The sequence below is a fragment of the Tauraco erythrolophus genome, chromosome 8 (genome assembly GCF_009769465.1).
Source record: "Tauraco erythrolophus isolate bTauEry1 chromosome 8, bTauEry1.pri, whole genome shotgun sequence".
Lineage (NCBI taxonomy): Eukaryota > Metazoa > Chordata > Aves > Musophagiformes > Musophagidae > Tauraco > Tauraco erythrolophus.
In genome coordinates this window covers 7,356,052-7,370,688 of record NC_141472.1, presented here as the reverse complement: position 1 = coordinate 7,370,688, position 14,637 = coordinate 7,356,052, and the positions used below count along the sequence as shown (strand labels likewise).

The 14,637-nt window shown below is 40.4% G+C and overlaps 1 protein-coding gene across 2 annotated transcripts in view; it reads right to left on the bottom strand.

Moving 5' to 3' along the window:
* Positions 1-14,637, bottom strand: part of DIP2A (DIP2 acetate--CoA ligase A) — a 138,795-nt gene that overhangs the window by 85,513 nt on the left and 38,645 nt on the right. For both annotated transcript variants that reach the window (XM_086616101.1, XM_086616102.1), the window contains exons 2-3: positions 9,841-9,912; positions 298-417 (exon numbers count right to left, since the gene is read on the bottom strand). In XM_086616101.1, coding sequence (XP_086472227.1) covers positions 298-417; positions 9,841-9,912 — 192 coding nt within the window. The remainder of the gene's footprint in view (positions 1-297; positions 418-9,840; positions 9,913-14,637) is intronic.

The window sequence follows — 14,637 nt, the reverse complement described above, 5'->3', positions numbered from 1 at the left end:
GAGACTCAAAACCCAATCAGCAAACGAGACAATTGTTAAGCATGGTGTAAAATTCACAATAAGAAAAACACCAGAAGGCTTGTCTACAATTTCTTTCCCCCCTAGCATTTCCTCCATTCCAGATTCAGAAAAAAAACACTCACTTACAGAAATACAATAAGCTACTGGAAAAATATTCATTAGCTCTTTCCTTCTTCCAAAGCACCTGCAACTTTTTCTTTAGGTGTAGGTACTGCTTTACTGATACACTTTTCCTCTTAAGACACCTGATGTTTTAGCTGCATTTCTTTTCCATACCAGATCGGAAGCGCTCATCCCTCGAGTTGGTGGAACGGGATTTCTGCTGTTTAGATACAGCAGCAGTAGCTTGTGAAGAGCCTGAGACTCTGTTCTCTGCTTGCAGGGATGGATCCACACCTGAAATAGAGTTTTATTTCAGTACAAATTCAGGTTTGTAAATAGAACATCTATTTCCCATGTCTATGTTCTTTTGCCACCCTCGACATCTACTTACGAGTTCAACTGGAGCCCTAAATCCGTATCTTTAAAAAAAAGTCATCTCATCTTCCAACTCCATTTTAAATCATTGAAACCAAAACCTGGCGTTTCACACAGAAGATAAGAAACACTTCGGAATAACAGAAAAACTCCTTTGCTTCCTGCAGGAGTTTACAATCATTTGTCATCAGGTGTTCTGTGTGCCAGATCCATGCGGAGGGAGGATCCTCTCGCAGCTTACTGCTAGACATCACGGGAAATGCTGCAGAGCTTGTTACAATTACATACTGGACTTGGAGATCCTGAAGGGACAAGATGATACTGCTCTATCTTTTAAATAAAACTTGAGCTATTCTGCCAAATTTCTTTTCAGTCTAAGCACAAAGACAGCTAATTGGAGTTAAATTTAGGAATGTGCATATCTGCTTAATCTATTCTCATTTAATAGAGCAATACCCAGAAGATTAACACTTCACAAAAACTGCACTTCTCAAAGAGGGTAATGAAAATAAGAGGAACTGAACACCTCTCTAGACCTTCCCTCTGCACCAGTCTAGAACAGGGCTCTAGAAAGATAACCCAGAGCAGATGCCTACCTTCAGGCTGGCTAATGTCCAGGACAATGAATCTCATCTTTACACACTAGCACAGCAGAAACAAGAAATCAAAGGGGCGGACAGTAACTATTACACATTCCCTGTTACTTCCCAACCCCCTGAATGAGGAGACTCCCTGCTGGCTCTTGATACATCTCCAAGGACTACACAAACGTGAGTTAGAACTCAAACTCACAATTTTATTTTAGAGACTGAAATCTGAGGACCTCTCTTTACCTTTTTGTCTGAGAAGCCTCATCTCAGTTATTAAGCATCCAGTCCTTACTCAGGTCCCAGTTCAATTTTATCATTCTTTCCTGTCATACCACAACCCAGGACATATTGCCTGATGCACACATTTTTGTCTTCAAGATCTGAAATGACTTAAGTGTTCACACCTTCCAGGTCAGTGAAACTGAACAAGGGTCTACCAAATGTAACTTATTACCCAGAATAAGATATTAGAAAATCATGAGTTAAAAAAAAAAAAAGTAATAGGCATCATATACATGCATTATGCTTGACAGTCTTCCACTGTTCTACAACATTTTCCTCTACTCCAGGAAGTAAACTTCAGCTCCTAAGTTTCCCCTTGGCAAAAATGAAACAATTTTAAGGGAGTTATTACTTTCCATTAAAGGAAGCATACAATAGCAGCGAAAAAAAAAAAAGCTAAGATGATTCTTGTTAAAAATTCAATGAATCCAAATACCAGTCGGGAAACTAAACCACTTCAATGAAAATACCAATGGCAAGAGAGGTGCTTATTTAGGCATTATGAAAAGACTGGTAAGTAGAACACTTCAGCGTCATTAGCTAGAACTTTTCTTTCTCAAAATCATAGTCCATTCTAAGCAGCAGTTCAGGAGATGCTTCACAGTCAGCACAGCTCTCCTAACACAAGCTGATCCTGCCTGTTCACAGCCCAAATTATTATAAATTACATTAAGTGCCATGCAGCACAGTTCTAATCAAAACAGACAGTAAAAGAAGCAGAAGTCAGATACGAAAAGCCCTTGTGGCAGTCACCAAAATCAACGCTAGAAGCAAGGAACGGCAGGTGAATCACAGCAATCAAAGGAAGATGGTTGGCTGAGCAGCACCCAGCTTCAGCAGAGAGTAATGGGACAATTCCATCCCTGGACCTTGGAAAATCCTTGTTAAAACACTCTTGCTTTGCTATCAACTTCCGCGATAATGTTTGTCACATCACTTACATAAATTTGGTTATATTAGCTGAGCCAGAAGAGGCAATGTCTATTTAAGCACACTAATCAGAAAAGAAGAAAGCTATCAAGGAGGATGGATATAACTGCGTAGTGCAGTTAGCCAAAGGTCCTCCCACTTCAGATCCAGTTCACCAAAACAGAAACCTCAGGGAGTCAAGTTTCATTGACACACCCAAGTAACTGGCCACTGAAGAGAAAAAAGAGGTTCAACAAGATAATTCAGGGACATCACGGAGAAATCCTGTTCCCCTACTAGTAGCCCTAATGGAGGAGGAAAGTTTCTATGCAAGACAGCAGCAACTAAAGACGAGAATTATTCCATAATGTGTCTGCCTGATAAGATGGCCAGATTTACTTTTGAATTGATAGATACCTCTGGGGGCAAGAAAAGGGAACTACTTCGTTAGGTCCTTCCGCCATTGAACCAGCTGTCTGAATTTCCAGAAATGTCAGAGAGGGCTACGTGATGACTTGCCACCTGGGTGTAAAAGCGAAAAGTTCTCACAATGTATCTGAACGTGGCCTTACAAAATATCTGAGATGAGCCAGCAGTAAGAGTTCACGTAGACACCAGTAGGTCAGGAAGGAGGTTTTGGAGTTACAACTTAAACTGTTTAGAAAGGAAGCTGAAGATGAGCACCTTCACGGTAGCATAATAATTCCTGGTAAAAGACACGAAATTACACCAGGAGATGGAGACAATATGTGCCTGAGAAAAAAAAAATGTCTCCAGTTAACTGAAACTGACAGAATAAGCAACAGCACAGTAAGCAGCAGAGCATCAAGAAGTGTAAGGAAGCAAAACTAACAGTCTGGGCAGACGCGACCCCCTACCTTCATCTCAAATTAGATGACAGTCTTGTCTTCTGTTTTAGAGATACCACTTTTGAATGTCTCCTCCCCTTCCCTCCAAGCAAAATATGGTGGTTTTTTTTTTTTACAATGCAGTCATCTTTTCCCTTTCAGTGAGGCTCCCTATTCTATTTCCTCCCCCCCTCAAAAGTCTCCTCCAGGTATCTTCTGCTGAAGCTTTACCAAAACTAATGTTCCCACAGTACTGCCTAGGAGATGCTGGAGAAGGTGAATTTGTACTAATTTGTACTACAGGCAACCACCAGGAACACTCACATGCGACTGTCTCCCATTCCGATCTTGCATCTCAACTTCCACAGAGGGAATTTCAGGAGAAATACAGTAACTTAGCATGGACGAAGTAGCACCTGCACATGTTCAGATCAGAAGTCCCTCAGCTAATACCCAACTCCAATCTCCTACTCAGTGTAACACCTCAAATGAAAAGGAACTGGGGTTTTACAGTTGCTTTCCTTACTCAGACAGTACCCAAGGAATTGGTCAGGATGTAGTTACTAACATTAGGTTTAAGCAAATGGTAAAAACATTGAAAGGAAAGCTGTCCTGGTTTCAGCTGGGACAGAGTTCGCTCTTCTTTTTAACAGCTGGAAGAGCTCCGTGCTTTGGTTTTAGTCTGAGACTTGCTCTGAGCAGAACGCTGACAGCGCACTGATGTTTATAGTTGGCACTGAGACATCAAGGACTTTTCGGCTGCCATGTTCTTACCAGGGTGCAGGAGCGCAATAGGATAGGGGGGAGCATGGCCTGGACAGGGGGTCCACGACTCTCCTTATGATTTGTACTTAGACTCAGCATTGAGGGCCAAACTGGCCAATTAGTATTCCATATCATGCAGTGTCATGCCCAGTATAAAAATGAGGGTCAGCTGGAAAGAAGGGCCTTTGCTCTTCTGGGGCTCTCACTTCCGGACTCTTGGAGTGCTCTCTCTCTATTTTTGGGCCTCTCGCTTGTCCAAGATTGCGGTGTCGGGACTTATCTGTTTTGGGATCATTAGTCTGGGAGAAGACGGGCCTTAGTCAAGGGGTGGTGACCAATTACACCGTACATCACTCATTTGTATATATCATTGTACATATATGTATATATTCATATATTAGTAGCAGTAGTATGAAATTGTTCTTATTTCAACCTATGAGTCTCTCTCCCTTTTTCCCTTTAATTCCCTTCCCCATCCCTGAGGGGTGGGGGAAGGTGAGGAGCCGCTGTGTGCAGTTTAGTTGCCCTCAGGCAACTTACACACATCTTTTGTTCTCCAGAAACACAGGGCATTCAAGCCCTGATGACCCTGGGGTGCCTTGGCTAGGAAGAGGTCCCCAAGTTCATGAATGAGCACAGTGGTCAATCTGCAAATCCAGTACTTGCATAGAAGGTGTGCCTCCATGGAATCCAGGTGCTCAAGGCACTGGTCTGATCCCACTGGCATTTGACAACTAAACTACAATGTGACAGCTGGCCTAAAACAGTAGCACTGAGTTTTCTCAAATAAAAGAATATTTAGACCAGGAAAATTTGACTCCTGAAACATTCAAGAGCTAGGAAGAAAACAAGAAAACATAGGCAAAAAAAAAAATATATATATAGCGCGCACTATATAGCTGTTATATTTTATCTATATTATACAATAATGAATTATAAATATTATATATAAATGAAAGCAGCTGTTTTATATACATTCTCTATATGTTTATGTATATAAATAAAAACATAAATAAATAGAATAGCTACACTGGTCAAGTTTTTAAAACCAACAGCTGGTAGGTGAGCAGGAAATTACCACAGTAGCAAAGGATGGTTACAGGTCAACTCCTATTTCACAAAAGGGAATGCAGACTACCGTCAAGTGACTGACTGGTTGCTGTCAGAACCTCTGAGGTTCATATTTCATCTTCCCCTTTGGTTAAAATAGCTTTGAAATGCTTTCAAGTGTATGGAGTATCAGCAGAATTCAGGTAATGGCATGGCAACCACTGAAAAGAAATTTACAGTTACCAACAAATCACATCACAGTGCAGAGAAGGGAATTTCATTTATTTCACATTCAACAACCAGCTCATGACATTGCACTTCCTGACATCCTGATATGAATTTTTTAATGCTCCAATGACAAATGTAACTTCATAGGTAGAAGTTATCTGCTCTCTCAAGCACAGCACTGAGATTGCTTCTAATGAGGCTTTGGGAGTTGCCATAGTCCCTGGTATTGTTTCGCATTCTGAGATATATCCCAGACATGGGAATATAAAGGGACTCTAGGAAGAAAGAGTTCCCTTAACCATGAGAAGTTTCCTGAAATTCAACAGAAAAATAACAATGAACATTGGTGACAAGGAAGTAGAGAGAGAAGGGAGCCCAGTATTTGCTCCCCATCAGGACAGCACACTCCAGGATACAAGTTACCAAATTTCGCTGTAAATACTGCTCATTCCATCATGCTATTTCTGATTCTTTTTACGCCCAAGCTCTATCCACATTCAAAATGATTTTTCAATCACCCAGAAAGCTGAGTGTTATCCATCCCTCAGAAGCTTCACCTAGCAGCATGCCAGGTTGCCTACAATATAATTAATAATTTCCTCCGAGTTTTATCTGAAATTTGGGTGCAGAGGTTGACTGAAGAAACTCATTACTGACTGATTACTGTTAAAGTTTGCTATTACTCAACACTCGTTTTTACTTTTGCAGTGCCTTTGGTTGGATTAGTGAAAGATGACACATTTTAACCAGCATTTCCCCATAACTACATAGTTTATGGTTCCTAAGTGAAATCTAACATTTCCCATTTCCACTAACTCTTCAGAACCTCAGGTTTAGAAATTCAGAATGCAAAACAGAGCCTACAGGAACACGACTCCTGAATACTAACATGATCTACTTAATTTTAGTGTTAACTGAAAATACGCTTTGCAGCCACTTCTGTCTGTATCTATTCACCCAGCCCACTGTCTGTATAATGATTTGATTCCCCACAATTCAGCTACAGATTCAGCTACACAGCACAGTAGAAACTTAACACAATCCATTTTACATGGCATTGAAAGAGCACGAGTTGCCCCATCATCAGTTCTTACATGGCAGTTGATGAGGTATAACAGGAAAAGTTATACTTCCAGAACGCAAATCTTATGATCATGCTTTAAGATGCAAAGATCATACAACTTGTTGATTCATAAGTATTTGTTAAAAGAAGATCCCGTCATCTACCCATGTAAATGTGAACACTATGATTACAGATATCTGTTTCAATTTCTAACAAGACAGAAGAATCACTTACTCCAAAATCCTAGAAAACCCTGTCCACATTCAAGTCTACATTGGAGAATCTGCAGTAGATTCACGGAACTGTCACCCTCTCCTCTCAATTAAAGCCATCTCTTTCCACAGTTGCTTCCAAATCTGCACCACGACTTTCTCCTTCTTTACAAGTACCACATCAATATGCAGTCCTATCTCGAGTTGTCTAATAATTTCATATTTCATAAACTTACATTAATCAATACTTCTCATTTCAAACAATTTCCTCATTATTCCTTTTTCTACCTTCCTGCCTCTCATCCAGAATTCTATTTCTTACTCAGTACTTTCACTGTCCACCCTATGTTTTGCTGAAAATCTTAGAAATCAGCAGAATTGTACTATCAGCTAAAGTTTCATAACAAAACAAATAGAGCTATGTATTGATGCACCATGAGGAAGACATCAGGTTTTGTGAAATTCTAATAAGTACTGAAGAATGTGAGATAAAATTACCTGCTCAGCAGTCTTTACCAACGAAGAAAAGATGACAATGCGTATACTTGAAAAAGAAACAATGACCAAATTAGCTTTAGAAAGACATAGGTAATTGGTCCTGGGGATGCTCAAAGCACAGGCTAAGAACTCTTCAAATTTAAAATGCTGGCAATCCATCAGTCTACAAAAACTTGATGGATAACAGGAAACTTAACAAATCCTAAGAGGAATGCTACTGAGAAAAGGATGTAAAAAAAAAAAATCTTATGACCAAATTGTTAATGATAAAAAATTACTGCAGGCTAAAAGCCACTGGGACTCCCACACATTAATTGGAGCCATGCTGAAGCTGTGTCAACCAACAAAACTCTGAGCTAGAACTGGGTTAATGGAACATATGTCAGGAAACTGAAATAAGTAGTTAGCGTAGGGTTTCAAGTCTTTTTGCCAGAGCACCATTCTTTGTGCTCCAGAGGTAGCCAGCCTGCTCGCTCTCTTTTTAGCATATTAAAGCCAGATTCCCGTCACCTTAATGCAGAGCTATGCAGAAGTGGTAGACAAATCAGGTAATCCAGTATTTATTAGAAAATGTGCTATAAAGCAAGTAGGACAAGCATAGGATCAGTCAATTTTGACCACTCTTTAAGATTATGGAAAATCTGACTGAACACGGAGAAATTTTTAAGCAGCTGGAAATCTAAAGGGACCTAGGATTCTTAGTTGAGCCTAATATCACATCACAAAGTAGAAGACCGCTGAATTGCGCTTCCATCTCCTTAGGATATGCTTTCTTACAATTATTGTCCAGGATGTTAAGGTGTTCATCTAGATTATACGAAGTCACTTCTAAATGAAACACTCCTGAAGAACTCAAGTTTGAAAGAGAAGCTTCAATGAAGTAATTCCAAAAAAGTGCCATTAACATTTTTCCCATTCATTTTTTTTTCTTCCAAAGCTAACAAGTCAATTCTGTAGTTTCATACACTGCTTCAGTTGAGTGAGTTCCTGAATGAGCAGGTTACCGAAATGTGATATTACAAAACACCTTTGGAAATCATACAGGTATCACAGCAGGCTTCTAGAGCAGACTGAATTTAATCAGTCTACCCACCCCTGGAAACCCTGCACAGGAGCCAGTGTTGCTTCTAACACCCCAAGAGTTAGAATATGACACAGGGCGCAGCAGTATTCATGCAGAAAAGGGGAATAAAGGTGCTTTACACTGCATCCTAGCTTTAAAATTTACTTTAAAAAGCATAGAAGACAAAGAGCTGTACTTTCCTAAGCTACATGTGAGACCCCAGAACTTGAACAATGTGTGCAGCCTTTCAGCTTAAGGGTTAAGAGTGAGGGGGAAAAAAAACCCACCACCACCACAAAACACTATCAACAGAAAGGAGAGAAGGCAAGAGTAATCAATGGTTATAAGACACTAAAACAAGACAAAAATCCACAGACATGACTCTCTAGTAGACAAAGTTCATTGGCAGGACATTTCTCGTAACTGTTCCTCAGCCAAAATTCATGCTTGGCCTAGTCTCAAAATCTTTAACTAAGCTGAGTTGGAAGACAGGGTATTTTGAACAGAAAAACAGTTCCTTAAAGAAAAACAGTGTAAGCAGGAGAAGCTGTGGCAGGTCAAGCTAGAGCTTGCTGCTGACTGCAATACTTATCAAAAAATCCAAATCGTTTCTATTCAAGGAATGAGCCATTTTATAGAGATGAGTTCGGTCCTACACGGTCTACTGAGTATTGCAGATTTGCTAAGGAAAAAGTTACAGCTGTTCTTAAAGAAAAAAACCAACCAACCAACCAAAAAAACCCCACAAAACATCAAAACCCCCCCAAAAAGGCACATCAACAAACCTGTGCTAAGAAACCCCATGATGAAACACCAGATCACGTACTAACTGTTCACTACCAAACACACACAGTGACACTTTTCTAAAACACCACAACTCAGCAGTCTGCAGAACTCATGAGAATAAAACTTTTGTCTATCCTGCTGCGAAGCGCCACAGGGATCAATGCATTAAGATTTCGAAAGTGAAAGAGACTATCATCTAGTTCAACAATTCACACAAAACTGGCTGGAGATGCCCATTCCTCCTTCAAATCAGTAACTTCTGTAAATATCAGAACCAAAACAGGACCAAAATCACAGCATTAACCCCTCTGTTCTCTGATCTGAAAGCATAACACAAACATTGTAAATAATACTTGTTACTCATTTTTTCTCATCTATCTACAGTGTCTCATTATCAGTTCTGCTCATCTTGGTTGTTTTCTCATTTTCCCTTATCTCAACGGGAATCTCTCCACCTAGGGAAGAACTGGCCTAGGGTTATTATGCAAGACCAAAGCTGGATGGTAGCACAACAGCTTTAATCGGAGTTATTTAAGTGTCCTAGTACAAAAACAAATGAAAAAGTTGTGCATTTAGCTTTCGGCCATTGACTATGAAGTCTGATAATAACCAGGTTAAGTAGCAGTAGTTTCTAAGAAAAAGTCAGTATTTTGAAGAAAGAGGGGGGAGCAGAAGGCACGTGCAAAATAGCACACTAAAGAATGAGAGTTACGACTAGTGATTGTTTTCATTTAATGAAACTGGCCAAGTTGGTTTCAGGAATAACTTTACTCATTTTTAAAGTTATCTTAAAGTCTTGGATGCAGTTCTCAAACTAAAGTTTGATGACAAAAATGTTACTATTTAACATTTCACACAAAACATTAAAAAAAACATTTCAGACCTTTCTCTTGTTCTGCACTTCTCTATAATAGCCATTTTCCACTACTGGTTAGATGTCACGTCAATCAAACGCTATTAATTCATCTCTTCTATTTAGTGAGAACTTTTCCATTACATATTTTCACAGATTTAGCACAAAAGGTGTAACTTACATGCATTCTCTTACCTTGAATTAGTGGTATGTACCGTGCTAACAGCTTTGCTCTTTTCTTTTCATATCCCTTCTGAGTGATGTCTCCTAGAGAAATGAAGAAATAAATTTGTATTGTTTTGAACAGTTCTTAAATAAGCCTTCTCATTTTTGTGACACCTACATTAAACTCACTAACTTTGAAGCAGTCAGATTAACAACAAAGACCTGGGCATGTCAGAGAAATTCATGGCCATGTACATACCACTCATGCAGCGCTATCTGTGTATGAGCATCTTGGAGGTACAGGACAGAGGAATAGTATTTTTGTCTGCAGCATCTGTGTTGAACCTGGTTCTGGAGATATTTACCATAATGCAGAACGCAGTACAAAAGATCTGCAGCATAGCAGAAGCCAACAAGCCTGGCTCTTGTAGCGCTTTTCAGACTCTACACGGTGTTGTCCACTCTGCACTGTGAGGCACATCGATCTGCGCTTTCAAACTCTAGGAGGTGATAATCTCCTTCTAGCATTAGTTTCTGTTCACAGTGGTCATTTGATATCCTGTTTTAAATCTACATTGCAGACTCCACTGGTAAAACTAGTCACGCAGACTAGAATAAAAGCAAAACTTCTGTACAAACCCAAAATAAGTTCTTGAGACTTTTCAGAATCTGTCCTTCCATGATTCTACCAACAGAACAAGGTGGCTTCATGCCAAACTAGCAAGCAGCTCAGTATAACAATTAAAAAAAAACAAACCCCACCAAAATTTTACAAGCTTTATCCATTTTCTAGATCTCAGCACAGACATCAAAACAGTGATAGAATCATAGAATGGTTAGGGTTGGAAGGGACCTTAAAGATCATCTAGTTCCGACCCCCCCTGCCATGGGCAAAGAAATATTCCACTACATCAGGTTGCCCAAAGCCTCATCCAACCTGGCCTTGAATGCTTACAGGGATGGGGCATCTGCAACTCCTCTGGGCAACCTGTTCCACTGCCTCACCACCCTCAATGTAAAAAATTTCTACCTTATATCTAATCGAAATCCCCCCTCTTTCAGTTTAAATCCATTGCCTCGTGTCCTATCACTACACACCCTTGTAAAAAGTCCCTCTCCAGCTTTCCTGTAGGCCCCCTTTAGGTACTGGAAAGCTGCTCTAAGATCACCCCGGAGCCTTCTCTTCTCCAGGCTGAACAGCCCCAACTCTCTCAGCCTGTCTTCATAGCAGAGGTGCTCCAGCCCTCGGATCATCTTTGTGGCCTCCTCTGGACTCGCTCCAATAGCTCCATGTCCATATTCTTATGTTAGGGATTCCAGAGCTGAACACAGTATTCTAGGTGGGGTCTCATGAGAGCAGAGTAGAGGGGCAGAATCCCCTCCCTCGACCTGCTGGCCACGCTGCTTTGGATGCAGCCCAGGATATGGTTGGCTTTCTGGGCTGCCAGCGCACATTGCCGGCTCATGTTCAGCTTCTCATCCACCAGCACTCCCAAGTCCTTTTCCTCAGGGCTGCTCTCAATCCATTCTCTGCTCAGCCAGTGCTTGTGCTTGGGATTGCCCCGACCCACGTGCAGGACCTTGCACTTGGCCTTGTTGAACTTCATGAGGGTCTCACAGGCCCACCTCTCCAGCCTGTCAAGATCCCTCTGGATGGCATCCCTTCCCTCCAGTGTGTCCACAACACCACACAACTTGGTGTCATCTGCAACATCTTGGTGATCTCAACTTAAATGATGATCTTGTCATCTTGGTGATCTCAACTTAAACCCACTCCCACCTCCCAAAATTCACACTTGCTTAAAGACCGTGAGATACCATGCAGTTCCACTAACAAAGGGGACTTTTATCACTCCATACCTGACAAATGCATCACAACAGCATGAAATATAACCAAGATTAAAGATCCTAAAAATATCTGATGGCATTTTTGAAAACATACTCAAGTAGAAGGTGAATTTTGGAAATGTAGAGAGATAGCTTGACTTTAATTAGGACACAAAAGTTAAATTTTACATTTAGATCTTTGCTTCAAACACATTCTTCTAGCAGTATGTTGGTAAAAGAGCGTATCAAAGCAAATTATGGAGAGAAAAAAAAGGCATGAATTACACACATGGATTAAGTAAAACAGCCTATACCTCTAGCTATTTGCTTTCTGGCAAACCTGAAACTTTCTCTCCATCCTATTCACACAAGGAATTAACACTTAATGTCTGGAAACCATAAGATGAATTAAAAAAAAAAATAAAATCTGTGACTCTTAGCACACCTGGTGCTTGAATGGATTTAGGTCTTGCATTTGATGGAACTACCAGAATGCTGCCCAATGCTATTGCCAAGGCCTCTCCGATCCCAGCCACCAGGTGTGTGGTGAGAGCTGACAGCATGTCCCAGGCACAGGACTTGCTGGGTATTTGTCTCTATCTTTACACAGTTTTCTGCAGGCAACCAGCAGAATCAGGAGTTACTAGGGCAATTCAGAGAAAGACAGTATGATTTACATGGGATTCATTCCCATCGGAAATTAGGCTATAAAGATTAGATTTTACTACTAACAGTCACTTTTAATTCATGCAGGCAAGAAGCACAGCTTGGGAATACAGAAACAAGAACCCCTTTTCTCAGCCAGATTTTACATAGAAAAGTTCTTACTCTGTATTTTAAAATGTTTCTCGAGTATTGCCTTAATACATAAGGGTTGGGTTTGTTTTTTTTGTTTAATATTGTCCATGGTGGTATGTGCTTTCAACACATTTCCTCAAGCATCCATCTCCCGCCTACATCAGAGGACACTGCTAACGGACAAAGTAACTTCATTCTACCATCCCGCCCGCAATTGAGTGAATATTCGTCATTTAAAGCTACTGACAGTGCCCAAAACAAGCAATGAGAGCTTGAAGACACTGTTCAAAACAAGAAAAAAATGCGAATCCTGAAGTGCTTCAATCATTGCAGGTATTTCAGACTACAACCAAACAGAATTAGTCAGGTTTTACTCATAAATCTGTGTAAATATTTCATGTAAAATTCGGACGCAAGACAGAAATGCTTTGGTTACCAGTTTTCTTGAGCAGAAATTCTTTTAGCAGAATAGACAGAAATACAATTTTTATCTCTCTTTATGTATACATGTGTTATATAATTATATCAAAACAAGAATGAAAGAAAAACAAAATAAAAAACCACAAATGCTCAAGCAGATTTGAGTGCCTGGGAACAGCTGACCAAAATGACAAATTACCCTCTAAGTCAGTCAGTCATTTCTACAAAGAAAGAAAAGGGACATCGAAAAAGATGCATCATTTTCAGTTATGGAAGGAATAAAAAAAAAAACCCACACAGACAAGAAGCACCAGCAGGAAGAACAGTTTATCTTAAAACACATGTAATTTAGAAGACGTTTTATTCGCAATCTCAGCGAATTCTTTGAGTGAAAAACGTTTTATGTAACACAAACTTGCCATACCGTAACTTTGGTGAGGACAGTAATTTTCACAGCTTCGTAAATGGTTCAAGTACTCCTTTAATCAAATCTCTACCCAGATCACCTTGCAAAGCATCACCCAAGGGAAGAGGTATGCCATGGAAGCAGCAGATCAAAAGACAGGGTTGAAAAGAGAGTCTCATTCAAACTAGAGCATCTCAAACTTTGGCATCTCGCTGCATTTGGAAATTCTTTGATTTTGCTGGAACGCTGACTTGAAGAATTTTCCTTGAATTGGGTTAAGAGAAGCCCAAAGTCAAAAGCATCTCTGTCGACTTTTGCAGTCCCACTGGCAAGTCAGACTGTGCCGCCCAGCACAGCTTTTCTTTGTTCCTTTCCCAAAAAGGTGGGAGTGGATTACTCCTGCCAATTGCTCCCCACCCCCTCACCCTCAGAGCCTCTGTGGGATTAACCCATCATTGGGGTTTCTTTGTGATCCCTCACCTCTTCCAAAAAGAGCTGCTCAGCCACATCTGGTACGCTCGGGCCACAGCTGCCATTTAGCCTCACTTTCTCCCTAGTTATTAGATTACACAAAAGCAATGTGTGGTTCCTCAGTCTCAGCAAACCAGCTGGGAAGCCTGGATAAAGCCAGACACTGGGTCAAACTGTTACTTCTCTGCCTGGAACATCTGACACATTTTACAATTTTACAATATGTCAGAGGCTCCGAGAAAATTAATCCAGAGAGGTATGAAAGTGCTGGCATTTCTTAAAATGATATATAAAAAAGTATTTTCTTAGTTAGTGCACAAAGAATCTGTCATGAAATTACTCCAAACCTACCCAGGCATGTTTTTATTTCACGATGTTAGCACTAACGCTAACAATCTTAATGCCAAACTAACTATCTAAAAAAAAAAAAGTTACCTGCATTTTATTGCGTTTTCATGACTAATTTTTCACTGGCTATCCACTTGCTGGGGTCAAAAATTTCAACTACCTTGTCTTCAATTCTGACAAGTAGGTGCTGAACACTGAGTAAGTGCTCCAATGCTCTTCAGAAACACAGGAATAGGAAACAAGCACATGCTTTGCTGCCTACAGCCGCCATGTCTCATTGCATCACAAAACCCTCACACTGCAAAATCCCAACTCTGTAACCTCAAGTATTTTATGGTAGCTGTACTCAGGGGATAACAATGCGTAAAAAAGGGAGGGTTTAGCTAGGAATTGGGCATATGTGAGCTATGTTCATACAGGATGCCTAACAGAGAACATTACTTCCTTGATTACCAGCAGAAAAAGACACCCAAAAGTGCAGCAGCCTCTCCTCTTCAATGCATGAACATACAGGGCAGAGCACACCCTGGGGCAGCTCTTTTGTAGCTTTCTATCCC